The sequence below is a fragment of the Notolepis coatsorum genome (genome assembly GCF_963971535.1).
Source record: "Notolepis coatsorum genome assembly, chromosome: 1".
Classification (NCBI taxonomy): Eukaryota; Metazoa; Chordata; class Actinopteri; order Aulopiformes; family Paralepididae; genus Notolepis; species Notolepis coatsorum.
Window position 1 is genome coordinate 60992410 of NC_140165.1, and position 19595 is coordinate 61012004.

At 46.9% G+C, this 19595-nt stretch overlaps 1 protein-coding gene across 2 annotated transcripts in view; it reads right to left on the reverse strand.

The window, feature by feature from the left end:
- vps16 (VPS16 core subunit of CORVET and HOPS complexes) overlaps positions 1–19595 on the reverse strand; it is an 89091-nt gene that overhangs the window by 33576 nt on the left and 35920 nt on the right. For both annotated transcript variants that reach the window (XM_084320102.1, XM_084320103.1), the window contains 7 exons: positions 13181–13236; positions 12949–13041; positions 10832–11000; positions 7374–7505; positions 4087–4214; positions 2180–2215; positions 1034–1142 (listed from right to left, as the gene is read on the reverse strand). In XM_084320102.1, the coding sequence (XP_084176228.1) occupies positions 1034–1142; positions 2180–2215; positions 4087–4214; positions 7374–7505; positions 10832–11000; positions 12949–13041; positions 13181–13236 (723 nt within the window). The remainder of the gene's footprint in view (positions 1–1033; positions 1143–2179; positions 2216–4086; positions 4215–7373; positions 7506–10831; positions 11001–12948; positions 13042–13180; positions 13237–19595) is intronic.

Here is a 19595-nt window from a genome sequence, read left to right on the forward strand (position 1 = left end):
GTGCAAGAGGTACATGATTGATTGATTGATTGTGTAGTGACTGTACATAATTCACACAGAACTGTTGTTGGGAATAGTAGTTCCCCCCGGACGATATTGTGTGTAGCACTTCCTGCCTCGAGCATTCATTCTACCTATCGATTCGACTACGTTGACATTGTTGTTATGCTGCTGTTGAATAAAGGAATTAGGTTCAACTTCGATACACCGCCTCCGACTCCTTTATCCCAGCGCTACAATTGATTCATAACTACTGAGCTAACATGAAGCTAACTACTGAGCTAACATGAAGCTAACTGCTGAGCTAACTGAGCTAACTACTGAGCTAACATGGAGCTAACTACTGAGCTAACATGAGCTAACTGCTGAGCTAACATGGAGCTAACATGAAGCTAACTACTGAGCTAACATGAGCTAACTGCTGAGCTAACATGAGCTAACTGCTGAGCTAACTGAGCTAACATGGAGCTAACATGCAGCTAACTGAGCTAACTAAGAGGTATGCGATTGATTGATTGATTGACATGTATTCCATAATATGTAAAGTACATGTGGTCCTCGTTTGGATAATATGTAAAGTACAGTTGACAGCTGCGTTGTGTTAACGTTGCAATGTACAGGGAAAACGTTATGGCGTTGCAAGTGAATCGCGTTGCGATAATATACATGTATTCCATTTCGGCGTCTGAGCGGGGGAAAAGAAAATGCGCATTTGGAGGGCGTTACCGGGGCCAATCAGGGCAAAATGCGGAAGCGCTCTTCGGCTGGGATTAATATAGACGCGAACTAAACCCTGCCCTCGACCAGGTTCAAACTTTCTGATCTGTTACCATGGCGATTTAGAAAATCCGACGTCGGGAAACGGAAAGGTCTGGCTTAAGTCAATCTATGCTGAAAATTATCCGGCTAACTCAGTTAGCCAGGTACGGGGAATAGGGCCCAGAGTGTGATGGTTTGGTACGTGTTGTTGTTGTTGTTGTTGTTGTTGTTGTTGTCACGCTGGACATCAGAGTGTGATGGTTTGGTACGTTACCTTGCAGCAGGCCCAGTGCTTCAGAACCCTGCTGACGCCCTGGTACTCTGGAGTCTTCAGGTAACGACACATCTCGATGGCCAGAGGGTACAGCTTACGATACACTAGCCTGGAGACACAGAGGTCATAGGTCAGAGGGTACAGCTTACGATACACTAGCCTGGAGACACAGAGGTCATAGGTCAGAGGGTGCAGCTTACGATACACTAGCCTGGAGACACAGAGGTCATAGGTCAGAGGGTACAGCTTACGATACACTAGCCTGGAGACACAGAGGTCATAGGTCAGAGGGTACAGGTTATGATACACTAGCCTAGAGACAGAGAGGTCATAGGTCAGAGGGTACAGCTTACGATACACTAGCCTGGAGACACAGAGGTCATAGGTCAGAGGGTACAGCTTACGATACACTAGCCTGGAGACACAGAGGTGACATAGGTCAGAGGGTACAGGTTACGATACACTAGCCTGGAGACAGAGAGGTCATAGGTCAGAGGGTACAGGTTAAGATACACTAGCCTGGAGACACAGAGGTCATAGGTCAGAGGGTACAGGTTACGATACACTAGCCTAGAGACACAGAGGTCATAGGTCAGAGGGTACAGGTTATGATACACTAGTCTGGAGGCCTGAATTCTTTCCCCAATACATTTCCAGTTCCGCGTTCGCCTTCTGCGCTCTGATTGGCCACTGACGTTTCTGGTCATGTGACATGTGCGCCCAATCGTGTGACGGCAAGTTCTTTCGCCAGTTAAGCTTAGGCACTCTTTCGAAGTTGGTTAAGGTTAGAGTTTGTCTTAGAGCAGGGCGATAGAACACCAGCCCTGATTCCAAACTCTAACCATAACCAACTTCGAAAGAGTCGCCTAAGCTTAACCAGTGATAAACTAGGCGTTAGGTAGTTTGCAGGCTGTTAGACCCGGAAATGGGCAAAGACACAGCTCGTCACGCGATTGGGCGCACATGTCACATGACCAGAAACGTCAGTGGCCAATCAGATCGCACCAGAAACGTCCGTGGCCAATCAGATCGCAGAACGCGCACGCAGAACTGGAAATTTATTGGGGAAAGAATAGACGCAGCCTGGAGACACAGAGGTCATAGGTCAGAGGTCACTGAGGACCAGACAGAGCTCACCAAACTCACCTGTCAATCAGCACCTGAACAGTCATCTGTTTATATCTGAGAGGAGGTTCAGGAGCAACATGATCATTAACCCTTTCACTGCCGCACTACCAAACGGTTAACCCTTTCACTGCGACAATACACAGAAGGTTAACCCTTTCACTGCCACACTACAGAAGGTTAACCCCAGAAGGTTAACCGTCGGTAGTGTGATAGTAAAGAGTTAACCTTCTGTAGTGTGGCAGTGAACGGGTTAACATCAGGACCTGTATTAACATTACAACTCATCAATACATCAGCAGGGCTCTACGCTAACCTTTTTCACTAGGGGCACAGGTGCTCCTAAATGAAAAAAGTTAGGAGCACACAAAGAAATTTAGGAGCACAGTGAAAATATTTCAAGTAAAAAATGTATATTTGTACTGTGCGTGCATGTGTGTAAATTAGCTCTTGCTACAACCCTGCATGTTTACATTTTGTATTTTGTACTTGATGTTCATAAACATGTGCTGTCCCTATCAAATAAACTATCAAATCAAACTACTGCTACAAAAGTAACAGTCACTTAACTTTAGCTTTTGCCCCTTTTATGCATACAATGCCTATGTTTTGGCTGTGTTTCTCTTCTAGAGAAATAATCCTTTCAGGGTTGCCTATTGAAATACTGTACACCTCCAGTACAGAAACATTGTTTATGAGTTTGCGTGTCAGGTAGACCATTGATTGACAGTCGAGTCTGCCAATTATGTCACACCGCTTGCACTCCGGCCGTCCGGCGCTGCAGCTGGACCCTACCTCTGCTGTTCATAACGCTAGCCAAGTTAGCTGTACACACATACACAGTGGGCCAGTTACTTTGGTGTAGGGGTGTAACAATGCATCGATCCTAAGGGGAAAATTCAACTGCATCGATTTGAAAATGTTAGAATCGATTATCGCAATTTGAATGTGTACACAGTGTTATGTTGTTATCATGTCCGTTAGTCAACACAACGGCATATGCTACTGCATCAACGTTATGATTAACAAAGCAAGGCATTCGTTTTGTTGCATTAACGTTATATTACTATTGCTATCGCTAAATCTAGGTGTTCTAAAATATATTGCTATTGGTAAGACTAGAAGTTACATGTCTCGGGAAACTCTCGCATATCGCAATGGTGGCGTTTCAGGAAGTAAACAAGCCAAATGAGAGCTTCCGATTGGTCATTTGCTTTCTTTCTCATGAAACCAGTCACGTCACTCTACTGTGATTGGACCGTTGGCTTGAGTGCAATGTGGGACTTGTAGTTTTTTAACGATCTCGCAGCGGAGGAAAAAAAAGACGAGACAGGCTATAATCTGTATTCGCACAGCGTGCGCGTAATTGATTTTTACGGTTCGCACACACATATTTTTAGGGGCATACCGGTATGCGAGCAATTTGGTCGCACTGTAGAGCCCTGATCAGGTGTGTGTGTGTGTGTGTGCATCAGGATACTGTGTGTGTGTGCATCAGGATACTATGTGTGTGTGTGTGTGTGTGTGTGTGTGTGTGTGTGTGTGTGTGTGTGTGTGTGTGTGTGTGTGTGTGTGTGTGTGTGTGTGTGTGTGTGTGTGTGCATCAGGATACTGTGTGTGTGTGTGTGTGTGTGTGTGTGTGTGTGTGTGTGTGTGTGTGTGTGTGTGTGTGTGTGTGTGTGTGTGTGCATCAGGATACTGTGTGTGTGTGTGTGTGCGTGCGCATCAGGATACTGTGTGTGTGTGTGCGTGTGCATCAGGATACTGTGTGTGTGTGTGTGTGCGTGTGCATCAGGATACTGTGTGTGTGTGCGTGTGCATCAGGATACTGTGTGTGTGTGTGTGTGCGTGTGCATCAGGATACTGTGTGTGTGTGCGAGTGCATCAGGATACTGTGTATGTGTGTGTGTGCGTGTGCATCAGGATACTGTGTGTGCGTGAGCGGGAGGCCCACGGTGTAGTCGCGCACGGCGTTGAGGACCCTCAGGTCTCGACACATCAGAACAAACTGATCTGCAGGGAAACTGCTGAGGAAACACTTCCCAAAGGAGGCAGCCTGGAGGGAGGGAGGGAGAGAGAGAGAGAGAGAGAGAGAGAGAGAGGGGGGGGGGGAGAGAGAGACAGAGAGAGAGAAAGCACTGGGTCATTGCTTGTATCATGCTTCCAATGTATGTATTCTTGTGCGTGTATATATACACATTAGAGCTGTCAATATTAACACATAATATCTTTGTGGATTCAATTTAAAACATTTCCCCTTTTGACCCCTAACGCCTCCTATAGCTATTAGGGGTGGAACGGTACGCATTCGAACCGTACACCGTTCGGTACGACCTCCACGGTTCGGGGCATGTGTATTGTTCGGTTCAGGGGATGCGAAAAAAATATGCACATACACGCACGCACACACACACACCCAGAGACAGAGAGGTGGTAACTAAGTTAGCCGCTAGCTAAGCTAACTAACATTAGCCGTTAACCGCGGAAACGCTCACAGCGAAGTGACTCCACGACACCAGTTCCATTAGTGGGGAAGGGGGGGGGGGTATATTGACGAGGCTTGACAACAAAGGTTCAAAGATAACTTCACATTTATTTGCTGTTCGTTTATATATCGCTTCATGCAGCTTCTTAACACATCCCACGCCGGAAACGTCGTATGACGTGTTTCAAGTTCATGCTAATTCTGCCAATCCACGGCGTACAACGTTATTTTGATCATATTTAATTTTTTCGCCATGGTATTCATATGTCCCTCACGGAGCCTGGTCTGATGCTGTGGGACTCGGCACAACTCTGCAACGCTTCAATACTGCCACCTGGTGGATGATCGGCGAGTTGCCAAACCGGAAATGGCCGGTTGGATATCGGTGCGTCTCCTAAATGCGTCCGGCCACTCGCATATCGTTGCAGGACTCTAGCCACACACCGTGGATATGGATCGCTGCCATAACTCAATAATCAACATGATTTGGGCGTGTACTATTATTATACAAACCGGAAATGGATCGACTCGATCCCCATCAAATAACTGGGATCTTTTTGCTCCAGTCTCATCGCCCAACGGTAAGAGGAGGCTGACGTTACTTTCAGCCTGTTTGTTTATTATTATCCATACAAACTGCTCTGATCTATATATCACGCATACTACATAAAGCATTTAACGACGATCACGGAATTATAAACGACCCCCGCCCCCCCTCCGTTCATCCGCGCATGATCAGTCATAACGTTTAGGACCATGTACAGTTGACATTTTTAATATAGCGTGGATCGGCAACAAACGGCATCTGCCCATATTTGACACACCACTGCACCATGTATGAAAATCTTAATTTGCCAGCTCCCACAGTAAGACGACAGCAGCACTGGTTACAGTTCATTTTTAAATGTATTCACTTCAATTATCCGCAATATCTCAAACAGTATATGGACCCTTTCACCTCTATACATCAACTGAGACACTGTGCACAGCTATTTTTTAAAGTTCCAACAAATGTTACTACCTCAGTTGGCAAAAAAGCATTCATGTTCAAAGGTCCATCTGACTGGAATAATCTCCCAGTTCATATTCGAGCTATAACATCCTCACAACTGTTTAAAACTGTGTTGTCCTCTCATCTTGAGATTACTTGTTCATGTTTCCACCAATAATAGTATAACAGATCTTTGAAGCAATCACTTGAATATGTGCTGTGTTTTGTTGTTTGGTTGTCTTATGTTCCTCTTGTTTGATGTTGTTTGAACCTGTTTATTATTAATTTTATCTTGTTTTGTGTTTGGTTTTTGTTTGCTTCTTTTGTTTTGTTATGTTTAATACATAATCATTTATGTATTCTGTAAGCTGTGGACCCCCTTGAAAACGAGATGGTTCATCTCAATGGGTAATTCCAAATAAAGAATTTCAATATATATATATAATCTATATATGCATTTATGCCTATATCTCACGTTCTAGGAATTACTGCAGAAAACGATAAAAACATATTTATATTCTAGACGGTATTTTCGTATGAATGTGTGAATGAAAAAGTAAAACGTTCCTACATCCTGAACGATAGATAATTGATGTTGAATGGGCCATAGTAATGTCAATTTAGCAATACAATTTAAAAAGTTATAGCCCTGCAAAGAAGGTGAACATCTCCATAGACTTACAGTACTGGCAGAGAATGGTATAAGATGCTGAAAGTGTGTGGCAGGGAATGTGTTAAGAACTGACAATCAGGGAATTTAAACATTGTTGAAATTTTTTGTGTTTATTTAAAAAAATTAAATAAAAAAAAAAAGTCTAGTGCTGGTTGAGCATATGCATACTTTATGTTGATGGCCTTTGTCTATAATGTGGCCACAAAAATAGAAAGGTTTAATTATTCACAGCTCCGGGGTTGTCACCAGCTTGGCTGGCCGTTCACACTAATACAATTGGCTGTATTAGAGGGTGGGAGAAGCTGGCGGGGTGGGTCCGGGTCGTTGTAAACAGCGACTCCTACAGTTCGGTCGGGGCGCCTGCTAAGCGCGGATAGGACCTGAGGGGGATAGTGTGATCCTCCCACACGCTACGCCCTCTCAATGAGAATCCGCGCTGCCAGGTGAAAAGCAGCGGTGATTGGCTGGACGTGTGTCGGAGGAAGCACGTGGTAGCCTCCACTCTCCCAGATGATCTGACTGTGGGGGGTAAGTGCGGAGCGACCAGGAAGGGACTGGGAATTGGCATACGACTAAAATTGGGATGGGAGAAAATCGGAGGAAAATGGAGGGGGAAAAAGATCAATAAAAAAAAAAGAAAAAAAGAAAGGTTTAATTATTTTGTTTGTTTGCACTAAGTTAATACTTTGACAAATGTACCCTATATTTTTCAGTCAGTTTGGTCTTTGTGTGCCAAACATTATTTAAGGCAAACCGCTGTAAACTTTTTTTTTTACAAAAATAAATCAGCAATGCCTCCCCTCTTGCTGTACCAACATCTCTCCTAGCTCTAACCGGTCACGGACTACGTCCTTGAGAATAACTGAAAAGTTGGATTCTTTTTAGGTTATATATCTTATGCTGATGTATGGTATTTTTGGAGTGTTAAAATTGTTTTAAATAATAAACAACGTATACCGAACCAAACCGAAAACTGTGACACGAACCGAACCGTGGATTTTGTGAACCGTTCCACCCCTAATAGCTATATATAATATATATATATAACATGTATATTCTTTCTTACCCTCAATAGAGTCTTCTGTGTGTCAGGGTCCAGTTCGTATCCTGCTGCCTCCACACACTGTCTGACAGCTTCACCCAGAACACTCTGCTCCTTGATCTCCCTGAGGTACTCATCAGCCTTCTGGCTGGACTTCTGAAACACACACACACACACACACTAATCAGCTTTCTAAAAAAAAAAAAAAAAAAAAAAAACACACACACACACGCATGCACTCATCAGCCTTCTGGCTGGACTTCTGAAACACACACACACATCAGCCTTCTTAAACACACACACACACATCAGCCTTCTGGCTGGACTTCTGAAACACACACACACACACACATCAGCCTTCTTAAACACACACACACACACATCAGCCTTCTGGCTGGACTTCTGAAACACACACACACACACACACATCAGCCTTCTTAAACACACACACACACATCAGCCTTCTGGCTGGACTTCTGAAACACACACACATCAGCGGGTAGAGCGGGTCGTCCAATGATCGAAGGGTTGGTGGTTCGAATCCCGCTCAAGCCCATGTCCATCCCATTGCCGTTGTGTCCTTGGGCAAGACACTTAACCTACTTGCCTCGTATGAATGTGTATGCATGTGAATGAATGTTGGTGGTGGTTGGAGGGGCCGTAGGCGATGATTATTCGCCACGCTTCCGTGAGTCTGCCTCAGGGCAGCTTTGGCTGCAATTGTAGCTTACCACCACCGGTATGACTGTGACTGAACGAATAATGGACTCTGTGAAGCGCTCTGGGTGTCATGAAGAGCGCTATATAAATCCAAGCCATTATTATTATTATTATATAAATATCGGGTACAGTTCATTAACGATACACTTTTTAAACGTATCGTGGATATCGTGATGTTTTGCCCAAGAGGATTGTGTCGCGTCAAATTGGTACACACGTTCAAACTTTTGAACAACGCCGCCCCCACACACACACTACTGCATCAAAGTTACTACTTATGATTAACAAAGGCATTCGTTTTGTGGCATTAACGTTATATAGTTACACGTTCAATAACATCAGCGTATTTACCCGAACATAGCAACGTCCGAGGACGGCCTAGATAGATAGCAAGCATTACTCGTTCATATCTCAGCCCGTGCTGAGTTGTGCCCATTCTGCGGTCTGTTTTCAATCAGACAGATGTATGGAAAGGCTTTTATTATAACATTCGTTGCAGTAAAATCATTATGCCTCGTTTAGTCATCCTGCGGAGCGCTGGTAGTCAGCCACGAGGAGCTAACGTTAGTAGCTTTGTTGTTAGCCTCGTCAAAATCAATGGAAGACATTCGGGATGTAAAAAACGAATACACGCTTGCCGATTGGTGCTAAGAACAGCAGGGCGGGTGCAAGCGGTGTGACGTAATTGGCAGACTCGACTGTCAATCAAAATTATTTGTTGCCGTCAGAATGAATGAATGAATGAAAACTTTATTAACAGATTGCAGAATTGTTAACACTTTGGTTGCCTAAGGTTAAATTCATGATATACCATAGATTGCCAGCGCTATTTGTCTATGGAGAAAGTCCCCTTCTTTGCAGGGCTATAACTTTTTTAAATTCTATTGCTACATTGCCATTATTAGGGCCCATTCAAAGTCCTATATGTATTGTTCATTGTGTAGCAACGTTAAACTTTTTCATTCACATATTCATAGTAAAGTATGGTCTAATGTATAAGTATGTTTTCATCTCTTTCTGCAGCTTTCTCCAGAACGTGATCTATAGCCCCAAATACATTATATTGATGATGCAATACAGTTTTATGGCAATCAGCGCGATATAAAAAATTACAACTAGACGTACTTCTAGAAGTTACTACACGTCATCTGATGTTGACCGGATGGGCTAGGGGCCGTTTATAATTCCGTGGGCAGCGTTATACCAATCATCTAATGTGGGTCAAATGTTGATAATAGCAGTTAGTATCGAAGACGGTAACGTTACACGCTGAAACTCACCCCAGTCTCCGCGCGCCGTTGGGCGATCATCGTAGAGTTGAAATCTTATCATTATGGGATGTAAATTTACCCGGTCCATCTCCAGCTTGTATAATGGTATATACGTCCAAATCATGTTGTTTATCGAGTTATTGGCAATCGATCACTGTGTAGCGTGACGAGCCAGAGTCGCGGGACCTATAGCGAGCACCCGGAAGTACTACGGACGTAGCACAACCTCTATGCCACTTCCTGTTAAAGCGATTGCGCCGATCGGCCACCAGATGGCGCTCCTGAACCGCCAGAGAGCTCAGTGGGTCCTGCTGGTGGATCTCAGGCCAGCGGAGGGGACATATGAATCCGATCGCAGATTTTTGAAATATTGATATAAGGACGCTGTACAGCGTCCCCCGGCAACTTGAGCATGGCCAGCAATGACGTCAAAACACGTTTCATGGCAGTCAAAGTGTTAAGGGGATGCAGACCAGAGAAAGACTTTCGTCTTGTTTACATCAGGGTCCCCCATTTTCAATTGATCATATTTCATATCTAAATCATATAATATCTCATTGCTAAATATATGCAATATATAATCTAATAATCTAAATCTAATATATAATATAAAAATGCTAAATGCATGGGTATTTTATTTTGTCTTTAATGTTAGCTTGCAAACTCAAATACTGTCTTCAGTATGAATTGTTTGGGGAAAAAAAGAAAAACATTGTGATGTGTATCGTTATCGCCGAAAGGTCAGAAAATATCGTGATATCATATTTAGGCCATATCGCCCAGCCCTAACACACACACATCAGCCTTCTCACACACACACACACACACACACACACACACACACACACACACACACACACACACACACACACACACACACACACACACAGAGGCTGGACTTCTGAACACACACAGACAGACAGACAGACAGACAGAGGCAGACAGACCTCGTACTCCCTGTGGGCCTCTAGCAGCAGACAGACAGACAGACAGACAGACAGACAGACAGACAGACAGGCAGACAGAGAGACCTCGTACTCCCTGTGGGCCTCTAGCAGCAGACAGACAGACAGACAGACAGGCAGACAGACAGACAGACAAGCAGACAGACAGACAGAGACCTCGTACTCCCTGTGGGGCCTCTAGCAGCAGACAGACAGACAGACAGACAGACAGGCAGAGAGACCTCGTACTCCCTGTGGGGCCTCTAGCAGCAGACAGACAGACAGACAGACAGACAGACAGGCAGACAGGCAGACAGGCAGACAGGCAGACAGACAGACCTCGTACTCCCTGTGGGCCTCTAGCAGCAGACAGACAGACAGACAGACATGCAGACAGACAGACAGGCAGACAGACAGACAGACAGACAGACAGACAGACAGACAGACAGACAGACAGACAGACAGACAGACAGACAGACAGACAGACAGACAGACAGACAGACAGACAGACAGACAGACAGACAGACAGACAGACAGACAGACAGACCTCGTACTCCCTGTGGGCCTCTAGCAGCAGGGCTCCTGGAGCCATGGAGGCGATCTTGAAGATGTCTTCACAGGCAAGAGGCACCTCCTGCAGGAACTCGTGTCTGGAGCCTCCGATGATGCGGACGCCATCCAGCTCCCCGACACAAACACTCTCCTCGTCCAGAGGGTACCGGCACTGGGGCTAAGGTCCAATAATATACTACATAACATATACAACATAACCCTATGGTCCAATAATATACAACATAACCCTAAGGTCCAATAATATACTACATAATAGGGCTGACCTTCAAAGCTTTTTTTGGCAATCGAAGCTTCGGGGCCGAGCTTCGATTTTAATTCAAAGCTTAAAAAAATATATATATATATTTATTTGTATCGTATGTTGTGGGACTTGTACAGCACTTTGGTAAACGTTGTTGTTTTTAAATGTGCTCTATAAATAAAGTGGATTGGATTAATTAATTAAGTAGCCCCTTTCGACAAGGTTTCACTCGGCTGCGCTGCCTGGGTGCAGTGGGGCTGCTCTCACAGCCAACGACATGACATTACATAATTATGTTGCAACCTTCGTCTATCAAGCAAACAATTATATTATATTTAATTTATAATTATATCAGACAATGTACCTACAAAAGCAGATGATTACAATTAAATTAGCTAACTTGGTATTACATTAGTCATAGCAGCATAGCCATAGGCATAGCCTTATTAATGTTTTGTGTGGCGTCGCCGTCGTGTACAACGATACTTACGTTTTTTAAGGTGATTTGACAAAGTTGTTGTAGAGTTGTGATTAGGGCTGTCAGTTTATCGCGTTAATTAATTACACAGCAAATAATCACGTTATGAAAATTAACTCAAAATTAATTACAATTTTTTTTTTTAATAATAATATTTTTTTTGTATCTCATTCATTCCATAAGCATGTAGAATACACATTTACAGATTTTTTTTTAATATGGTCCATTTGCATGTTCTTGGTATCTGATTCTAGGGACATCTATGATTCTCAGGGAATGTATTCCCAGTGTCAGAAATACTGTGGGCTAGATCCACAAAGAATGGATTGCACGGTGCAAGTTGCACCCTTACTTACAATTCATTATGAATTGAAAATGTAAACAAGACGAAAGTCTTTCTCTGGTCTGCATTCCCTTAACAATTGTGTGTATTGAGCCGTACTGTATTGTACCCATTCTGCAATCTGTTAATAACATTTTCATTCAATCAATCTGCGCGGTGATTGATTGAATGAACATTTTATTTTGAGTAAATTGTAATGAACCAAATGAGAATATCAATACATTTTTTTTTATCTTTGACTGTGAATAACACCATGCTCAAATTGACCAGACCTGAAAAATCTAAGCAAATTAATAGATGGAAGATGATTAAACAGAAGGTTTTGTAGATACAGTACTGAATTCTGCCATCCGGACACATGCAATTTGAAATATGATTATAGAATATAGAATATGAGGCATAAAATGGTAATGCGATTAAAATGCGATTAATTAATTACAAATCCTGTAATTAATTAGATTAATTTTTTTAATCGCCTGACAGCACTAGTTGTGATATGCCATTTTCTTCTGGCACATGTCCTTGTTGTTTTCAACACAGATAATCTCCACGTGCTTGTTGTAGAGAGGTGGAGTCGAGGCGCCGCTTACTTTCATTTCATTGGAATGGAGGCGGGAAGGCGCCGCTTACTTTTGTTTCATTGGAATGGAGGCGCAAGATTTTGGATTTTTTTTTTTTTACTTCGCTTTTTTTTTATGTTTGAAGCTCGTGCCATCGAACGAAGCTTCGAAGTATTTAAGACAGCCCTACTACATAACATATACAACATAACCCTAAGGTCCAATAATATACAACATAAGTAACCCTATGGTCCAATAATATACTACATAACATATACAACCCTATGGTCCAATAATATACAACACTACCGCTGTGGTTAAGGTCCAATAATATACAGTACATACTACCAGCACTGTGGTTAAGGTCCAATAATATAGTATGTACTAAATAAACTGACCTTGTTCTCAAAACTACCGGGTGCAGAATTAATTAGAAGAAGTTATCAGCTGGCCCTGAAACTGCTAAGGATACTGGATGGTGTCGTTACAGTCTCCGGCCACCAGGAGGAGCCGGTCCCACATGACCACTACGGAAGGCTGCCGACTCTTTGGCCTTCGACACCTAGAACGCACACACACACACACACATGCACACAGTGGAAAGAAAGAATAGGGTGAGAAAAGGCAAAGAAGGCAGGAATATACAAATGTACTAGTTTACTACTAGCATAAAAAGACAAGACAGACAGGTGTGTTCTTACCAGACCATCTGTTTAGGGGGGGTTTTGACCTTAGTGTCCACCTGGCTCAGTTTGTCCTGAAGTCAGAAGCAGGATAGAAAACGATCTGTGTTAACATGTTACCAACACACAGGATATGATGTCACTGGACCTCATGCACAAAACGGACTTACGAGAAATGGTACAAGCAAATTTCATCGTAGCTCCACCTACGACCTTTTCGGGCCGATTTTGGCATTCATGAACGGTTCCTTCTCTGGGATTTACTCATAGCTACGAGCAGGATTTACGAGCGCGGAAGAGCAGTCGTAAGTCTGATAGACTGGTGTGCGCTGCATTCATGGTTATTGCGTTCACGTAGTTTCTACAGACATCCTTGGAATTAAATAATTATAATAATAATAAATACGACAATCTTTGTCTCATAAAAAATTACGCTTTACATTTACAGTCATGCCTCAACGAGGCATCGTGATGTCCAAAAATAAATAAAAGCATTACACCAACACTGCAAATGACAGTGAATAAATAAATAACACATCTACATTCTGCTCTCAGCACACCCCATTCCTTTCATAGGCTATATATTTGCCATCTTCTCTGTTTTTATTATTATATATATTTTTTTACATTGCTTATTGTATACATCGTAAGAGCCAGTGAAGAAACATTCCACTGCTCATCTTGCCCGGACAACAGACGTGCTGTGCAAGTCCGACAGCGATTAATTGCACGGATGTAGGATGAATAAAGCCTTTAAACATGAATTTTACTTTTTTGTCACTATTATTAGATTACAGTTTACAATTTAATCTCAAGAACTAAACACATTACTTCAGTAACACTCAAACAAGGGTGTCAGGGAATTGTGCATTTTATTTGGGCCACGCTAGCCGCAAGCGCTTCCATCACCACCGCAGTCCTCTGGCTGTTGGCAACCCTCTCCAGGCTGCCTGGACCATGTTGCCATGCGCACCGCTGGTGATCACTCAGGTCGCTTTCACACAGGGGCTGTTTGGTCCGGACTATCGGACCAGAATTCGATAGTCCGGTTTTTCGGGTTTGTGTGAATGCGCATCGAACTCGGTCCGCGGACCAAACACGCAAACTCTGGTCCGCCTGAAAATGTAGGTCTCGGTTCGCTTCATCGGACCAAACGCGGACCAAACGTAGGAAGTCACCTGATAAACCATCTTGGGTATATTATTACCGCGGCGCGCATTCACTGCAAAACAATGTGGCAACCCCAAGCCACCCCTGGGCTTGGTGATTGATGGGCGCTATGTGGCGACCCAATGGCTGGGCGCTGCCCATGTTTGGGCGTCCGCTGCCGGACGCACCTGTCACTAAAGACCCATCAGAGTGATTACGTGATTAGCGAATCACGGCGCGGTGCGCCTGTTGGGGAGGGGGGACTTAATGGAGCCGAGGAGCCTCCTCTCAGTCCCCCGTAGCAGCGCAAGGCAAAAGGCCACAGAGCGGAGACGCCGCCCGGCCGACAGATCACCGCCAGCAAACCGTTATTATTTGACTAGAAAATAAAGAGCATGATTTTGGGAACTGCAACCTGTCTGTGTGTTGTTTATTCTGCCACCCCTACACCTGGAATTGCCACAGTGGTGGAGAATGCGGGCATAGTCTACTGGCAATCAGGGGTGCGGAATAAACAACAATAGACTTTATCGAAGTAGAATAAAAGAAATTAAAAAAAAAGAAGAAAAAATATATATTTAATATCGGAAAAAGCATGGACGCGCTGGTGCAGCAGCTCGTACAGGCGAGCATGGAACAACAGACCCGGCACGAAGAGGCCCTGCAAGAACAGAGGAAACAGACGGGGATGATCCACGTGGAGCTCCAGCGGATGGCCTCTCACCGGCGGGAGGAAGGGGCCGCCGGGACGCGGCCTAACCCCGGGCGCTTCATCCCCAAGCTGACGGAGCAGGAGGATATAGAAGCCTATCTCCTAGCGTTTGAGCGCACCGCCGGCCGGGAGGGCTGGCCAGAAGACGACTGGGGGGGACTGCTGGCCCCCTTCCTGTCGGGTAATGCGCAAAAGGCCTACCAGGACCTGCCACCGGAGCAAGCCGAGAACTACACTCGGCTAAATCAGGAAATTTTGTCCCGTTACGGCCATAGTCTGCAGTCCCGTGCGCAGCGGTTCCATGACTGGGTGTATGACGCACAGGCCTCCCCGCGCTCCCAGATGCACGACCTGGTCCGCATAAGCCGAGCCTGGCTAATGACTGACCCCGGAGGGCCCACGGTCTTGGAACGGATTGTTATGGACCGCTTTGTCAGAGCCCTCCCCTATGACACGAAGAAGCAGGCGAGTCAAGCGGACCCCCGCTCCGTGGAGCAGCTGGTGAATATTGTGGAGGCCCACCAGGTAACGCGGGAGTTACTCAAAGGGGGGCGAGGGGAAAAGCCAGAGCGGCCGAGAACAAGGAGGGGTCCCGACGAGCCCAGCCCAAGGGGCCGGGTAGGGAACGCAGGTGATCCCGAACTACCCCGAAGAAGACCGCTGTTCGACCAGGACCAAAGACGCTGCTATGACTGCGGCGAGCCCGGGCATCTCTCGTGGAACTGCCGAGGCCGGGATGTGTCCATGCCATCGGCGGCAGCTTCAGACCCCCGCGGAAAGACGTGCAATTATGGCGCAGCCTGTTGGGCCCATAAGGAAACATCGGCGACACTTTTACCCGTGCGCGTCAACGACAAAGATGCCGTAGCGCTCCTGGACTCGGGTAGTGTCATAACGCTGGTTCAGCCCCATTTGGCACACTGCGACGCAGAGGCTCCGCAAGTGTCAGTGTCCTGTGTGCACGGGGACACAAAGTTGTATCCTACAGCGCAGATCACCTTGACAACCACCAAGGGGGTCTGCTCGATGACAGCCGGCGTCATACCTAACCTGCCGGTAGCGCTGCTGATTGGTCGAGACTGCCCCCTGTATCGCCAGCTGTGCTCAGCCGTCATCTCCCCGCGCACCCCACCCTCTGCGGGTAAACCGAGGAAGAAGAAAGGGTTACGTCAGCCGAAGGTGTGTGCTCTGAACGTAACGGGGAGTGAGACTGAGACGGCATCAGATGTAGGTGACGACGCGCCGGAACCCCTGAATATACCGGGGAGTGAGACTGAGACGGCATCAGGTGTGGGTGACGACGCGCCGGCGCCCCAAGCGGGCCCCGAGACGGATAGCAGTGACGAGGACCCATTTGCGGAGTTCCCCCAGGCGGACGAGGTGGGGAGGGACCTGGCGGGTCAGTTCGGAACGGCCCAGCTGGAAGACCCAAACCTAACGCAGGCCCGGGCGAATATCAAAACCATAGATGGAAATCCGGTGGAGGGGGTGAGTAACCTGTCATATCCTCACTTTGCAATAAAAAGACAATTGCTGTACCAAGTCATAAAAAAGAATGATGAGGTTAGAGATCTATTGCTGGTGCCGAAATTCTTTATTCCCACTGTACTCCAGCTAGCGCATTCACATATCCTCGGAGCGCACCTGGGCGTGGACAAAACCATGGAGCGCATAAGGGCGCGTTTCCATTGGCCGGGCATGAAGAGAGCGGTAGAGGACTACTGCAGGAGCTGCCCAGAGTGTCAACGCGCAGCACCAAAGGTACAATATAAAAATCCTCTGATCCCGCTGCCCATCATTGAGACCCCATTCTCAAGAATTGCCCTCGACGTGGTGGGCCCTCTAGTTAAATCGTCCCGAGGCCACCAGTATATACTGGTAATCATAGATTATGCTACCCGTTACCCCGAAGCCATCCCGTTACGCACGGTGACGGCCAAAATTGTGGCACGGGAGCTCTTTCATTTGTTTAGTCGGGTGGGAATTGCCGACTCTATTCTCACTGATCAGGGCTCGTGCTTTATGTCGCGGGTCATGAAAGAAATGTGCAAACTGATGAAAGTGGAACAGCTGCGAACCTCCATATACCATCCCCAGACGGATGGGCTGTGCGAGCGCTTCAACAAGACCCTAAAAAGCATGCTAAGGAAGGTGATGGAGAAGGATGGGAAGAATTGGGATCAGTTGTTGCCCTTTCTGATGTTCTCTGTGCGTGAGGTCCCACAGGCTTCCACTGGCTTCTCGCCATTTGAGCTGCTCTACGCCCGCAAGCCGCGGGGTCTCCTGGACATCGCAAAGGAGATTTGGGAGGAACAGCCGTCGCCCCACCGGTCTCTCATAGAGCATGTGCAGGTAATGAGAGACAGGATGAAGGCGCTCTGGCCGGTGGTGAGAGAGCATATGCAACAGGCCCAAGACGCACAGAAACGCATTTATGACCGGGGCGCACAGCCACGGGAGTTTAATGTGGGGGACCGGGTCCTAGTACTGGTACCGACAGCAGAGTGCAAATTCCTAGCCAAATGGCAGGGACCCTACGACATAATCGAGAAAGTGGGTCCCGTCAACTACAAGGTCCACCAGCCCGACCGTAGGAAGCATCGACAGTTATACCATGTTAACCTGTTGAAGAAATGGCATGCCCGGGATGTGTTGCTCTCGCCCCCCCCTCTTCCCCCTTTTGCGCAGCAGGTGGCAGAGGCGGCCGATGTTCCCATCTGGGAACAGTTGTCCCCGACCCAACGGCAGGAGCTTCGGGAGCTGGTCCAACAGAACCGGGACGTGTTTTCGGCCACGCCGGGCCGCACCACATTGGCCCAGCACCACATCATTACCAGCCCGGGAGACAAGGTAAAGCTGAAGCCCTATCGTATCCCAGAGGCAAAAAGAGAGGCAGTCAGAACTAGTGCGGGTCATGCTGGAGATGGGAGTGATTGAGGAGTCTCATAGCGGGTGGTCCAGTCCTATTGTTTTAGTGCCGAAACCCAACAACCAGGTTCTGCAATGATTTCAGGAAGCTTAATGACATTTCAAAGTTTGACGCCTATCCCATGCCTAGAGTGGATGAGCTCATTGACAGACTGGGCCTGGCCAGGTTTATCACGACACTAGACTTAACGAAGGGTTATTGGCAAGTCCCTCTGGCCCCCGCCTCGAGGGAGAAGACGGCTTTCTCCACCCCAGATGGGCTGTTTCATTATAAAGTTCTCCCGTTTGGCCTGCATGGGGCGCCATCTACCTTTCAGAGGCTGATGGACAGAGTACTACGGCCCCATCGGGAGTATGCAGCCGCATATCTCGATGACATTATCATCCACTCGTCAGATTGGGACACCCACCTCCAAAAGGTGAGAGCGGTGTTGGGTGCCCTCCGGGAGGCGGGTCTCACCGCCAACCCAAAGAAATGCAGGCTGGGACTAGAAGAGGCAGAGTACCTGGGGTTCACAATAGGCCGGGGCAATGTAAAACCGCAGAAGAGGAAAATTGATGCGATAAGGGAGTGGCCTCGCCCTTTAACCAAGAAGCAGGTCAGGACATTTAATGGGCTAGCGAGCTATTATAGGAGGTTTATCCCTAACTTTGCTGCTCGCGCTGCTCCCCTCACAGATCTGACCCAGGCGCGGCGGCCGTTCACGGTGAAGTGGACACCGGAGGCGGAGGCGGCGTTCGAGGACCTCAAGACTGCCCTCTGTTCGGGACCGGTGCTGATCTCCCCGAACTTCGACAAGGAGATGACGGTACAGACAGATGCATCAGAGGTGGGACTGGGAGCGGTCCTCTCCCAGCAACTGGAGGGTGAGGAACATCCAATTTTATATGTGAGCAGGAAGCTGCTGCCACACGAGCGCAACTATTCTGCGGTGGAGCGCGAAGGTCTGGCAATTAAGTGGGCACTGGAGACGCTCCGTTATTATCTGCTGGGGAGGCGTTTCACGCTGGTGACGGATCACGCCCCCCTCGTCTGGATGGCCAAGACAAAGGGGACCAATGCCAGGGTGACTCGATGGTTTCTGGAGTTGCAATCATTTAACTTTTCTGTCATTCACAGGTCAGGGGTGGCGCATGGCAACGCAGACGCCCTCTCCAGGAAGGATGCCTGTTGGGCGTCGGACGCTCTTCCCCGACGGTCGGAGCTGGAGGGGGGGTACTGTGGCAACCCCAAGCCACCCCTGGGCTTGGTGATTGATGGGCGCTATGTGGCGACCCAATGGCTGGGCGCTGCCCATGTTTGGGCGTCCGCTGCCGGACGCACCTGTCACTAAAGACCCATCAGAGTGATTACGTGATTAGCGAATCACGGCGCGGTGCGCCTGTTGGGGAGGGGGGACTTAATGGAGCCGAGGAGCCTCCTCTCAGTCCCCCGTAGCAGCGCAAGGCAAAAGGCCACAGAGCGGAGACGCTGCCCGGCCGACAGATCACCGCCAGCAAACCGTTATTATTTGACTAGAAAATAAAGAGCATGATTTTGGGAACTGCAACCTGTCTGTGTGTTGTTTATTCTGCCACCCCTACACCTGGAATTGCCACAACAAGCACACTGCATCTATCTATCTATCTACTGTGCATCTTGGG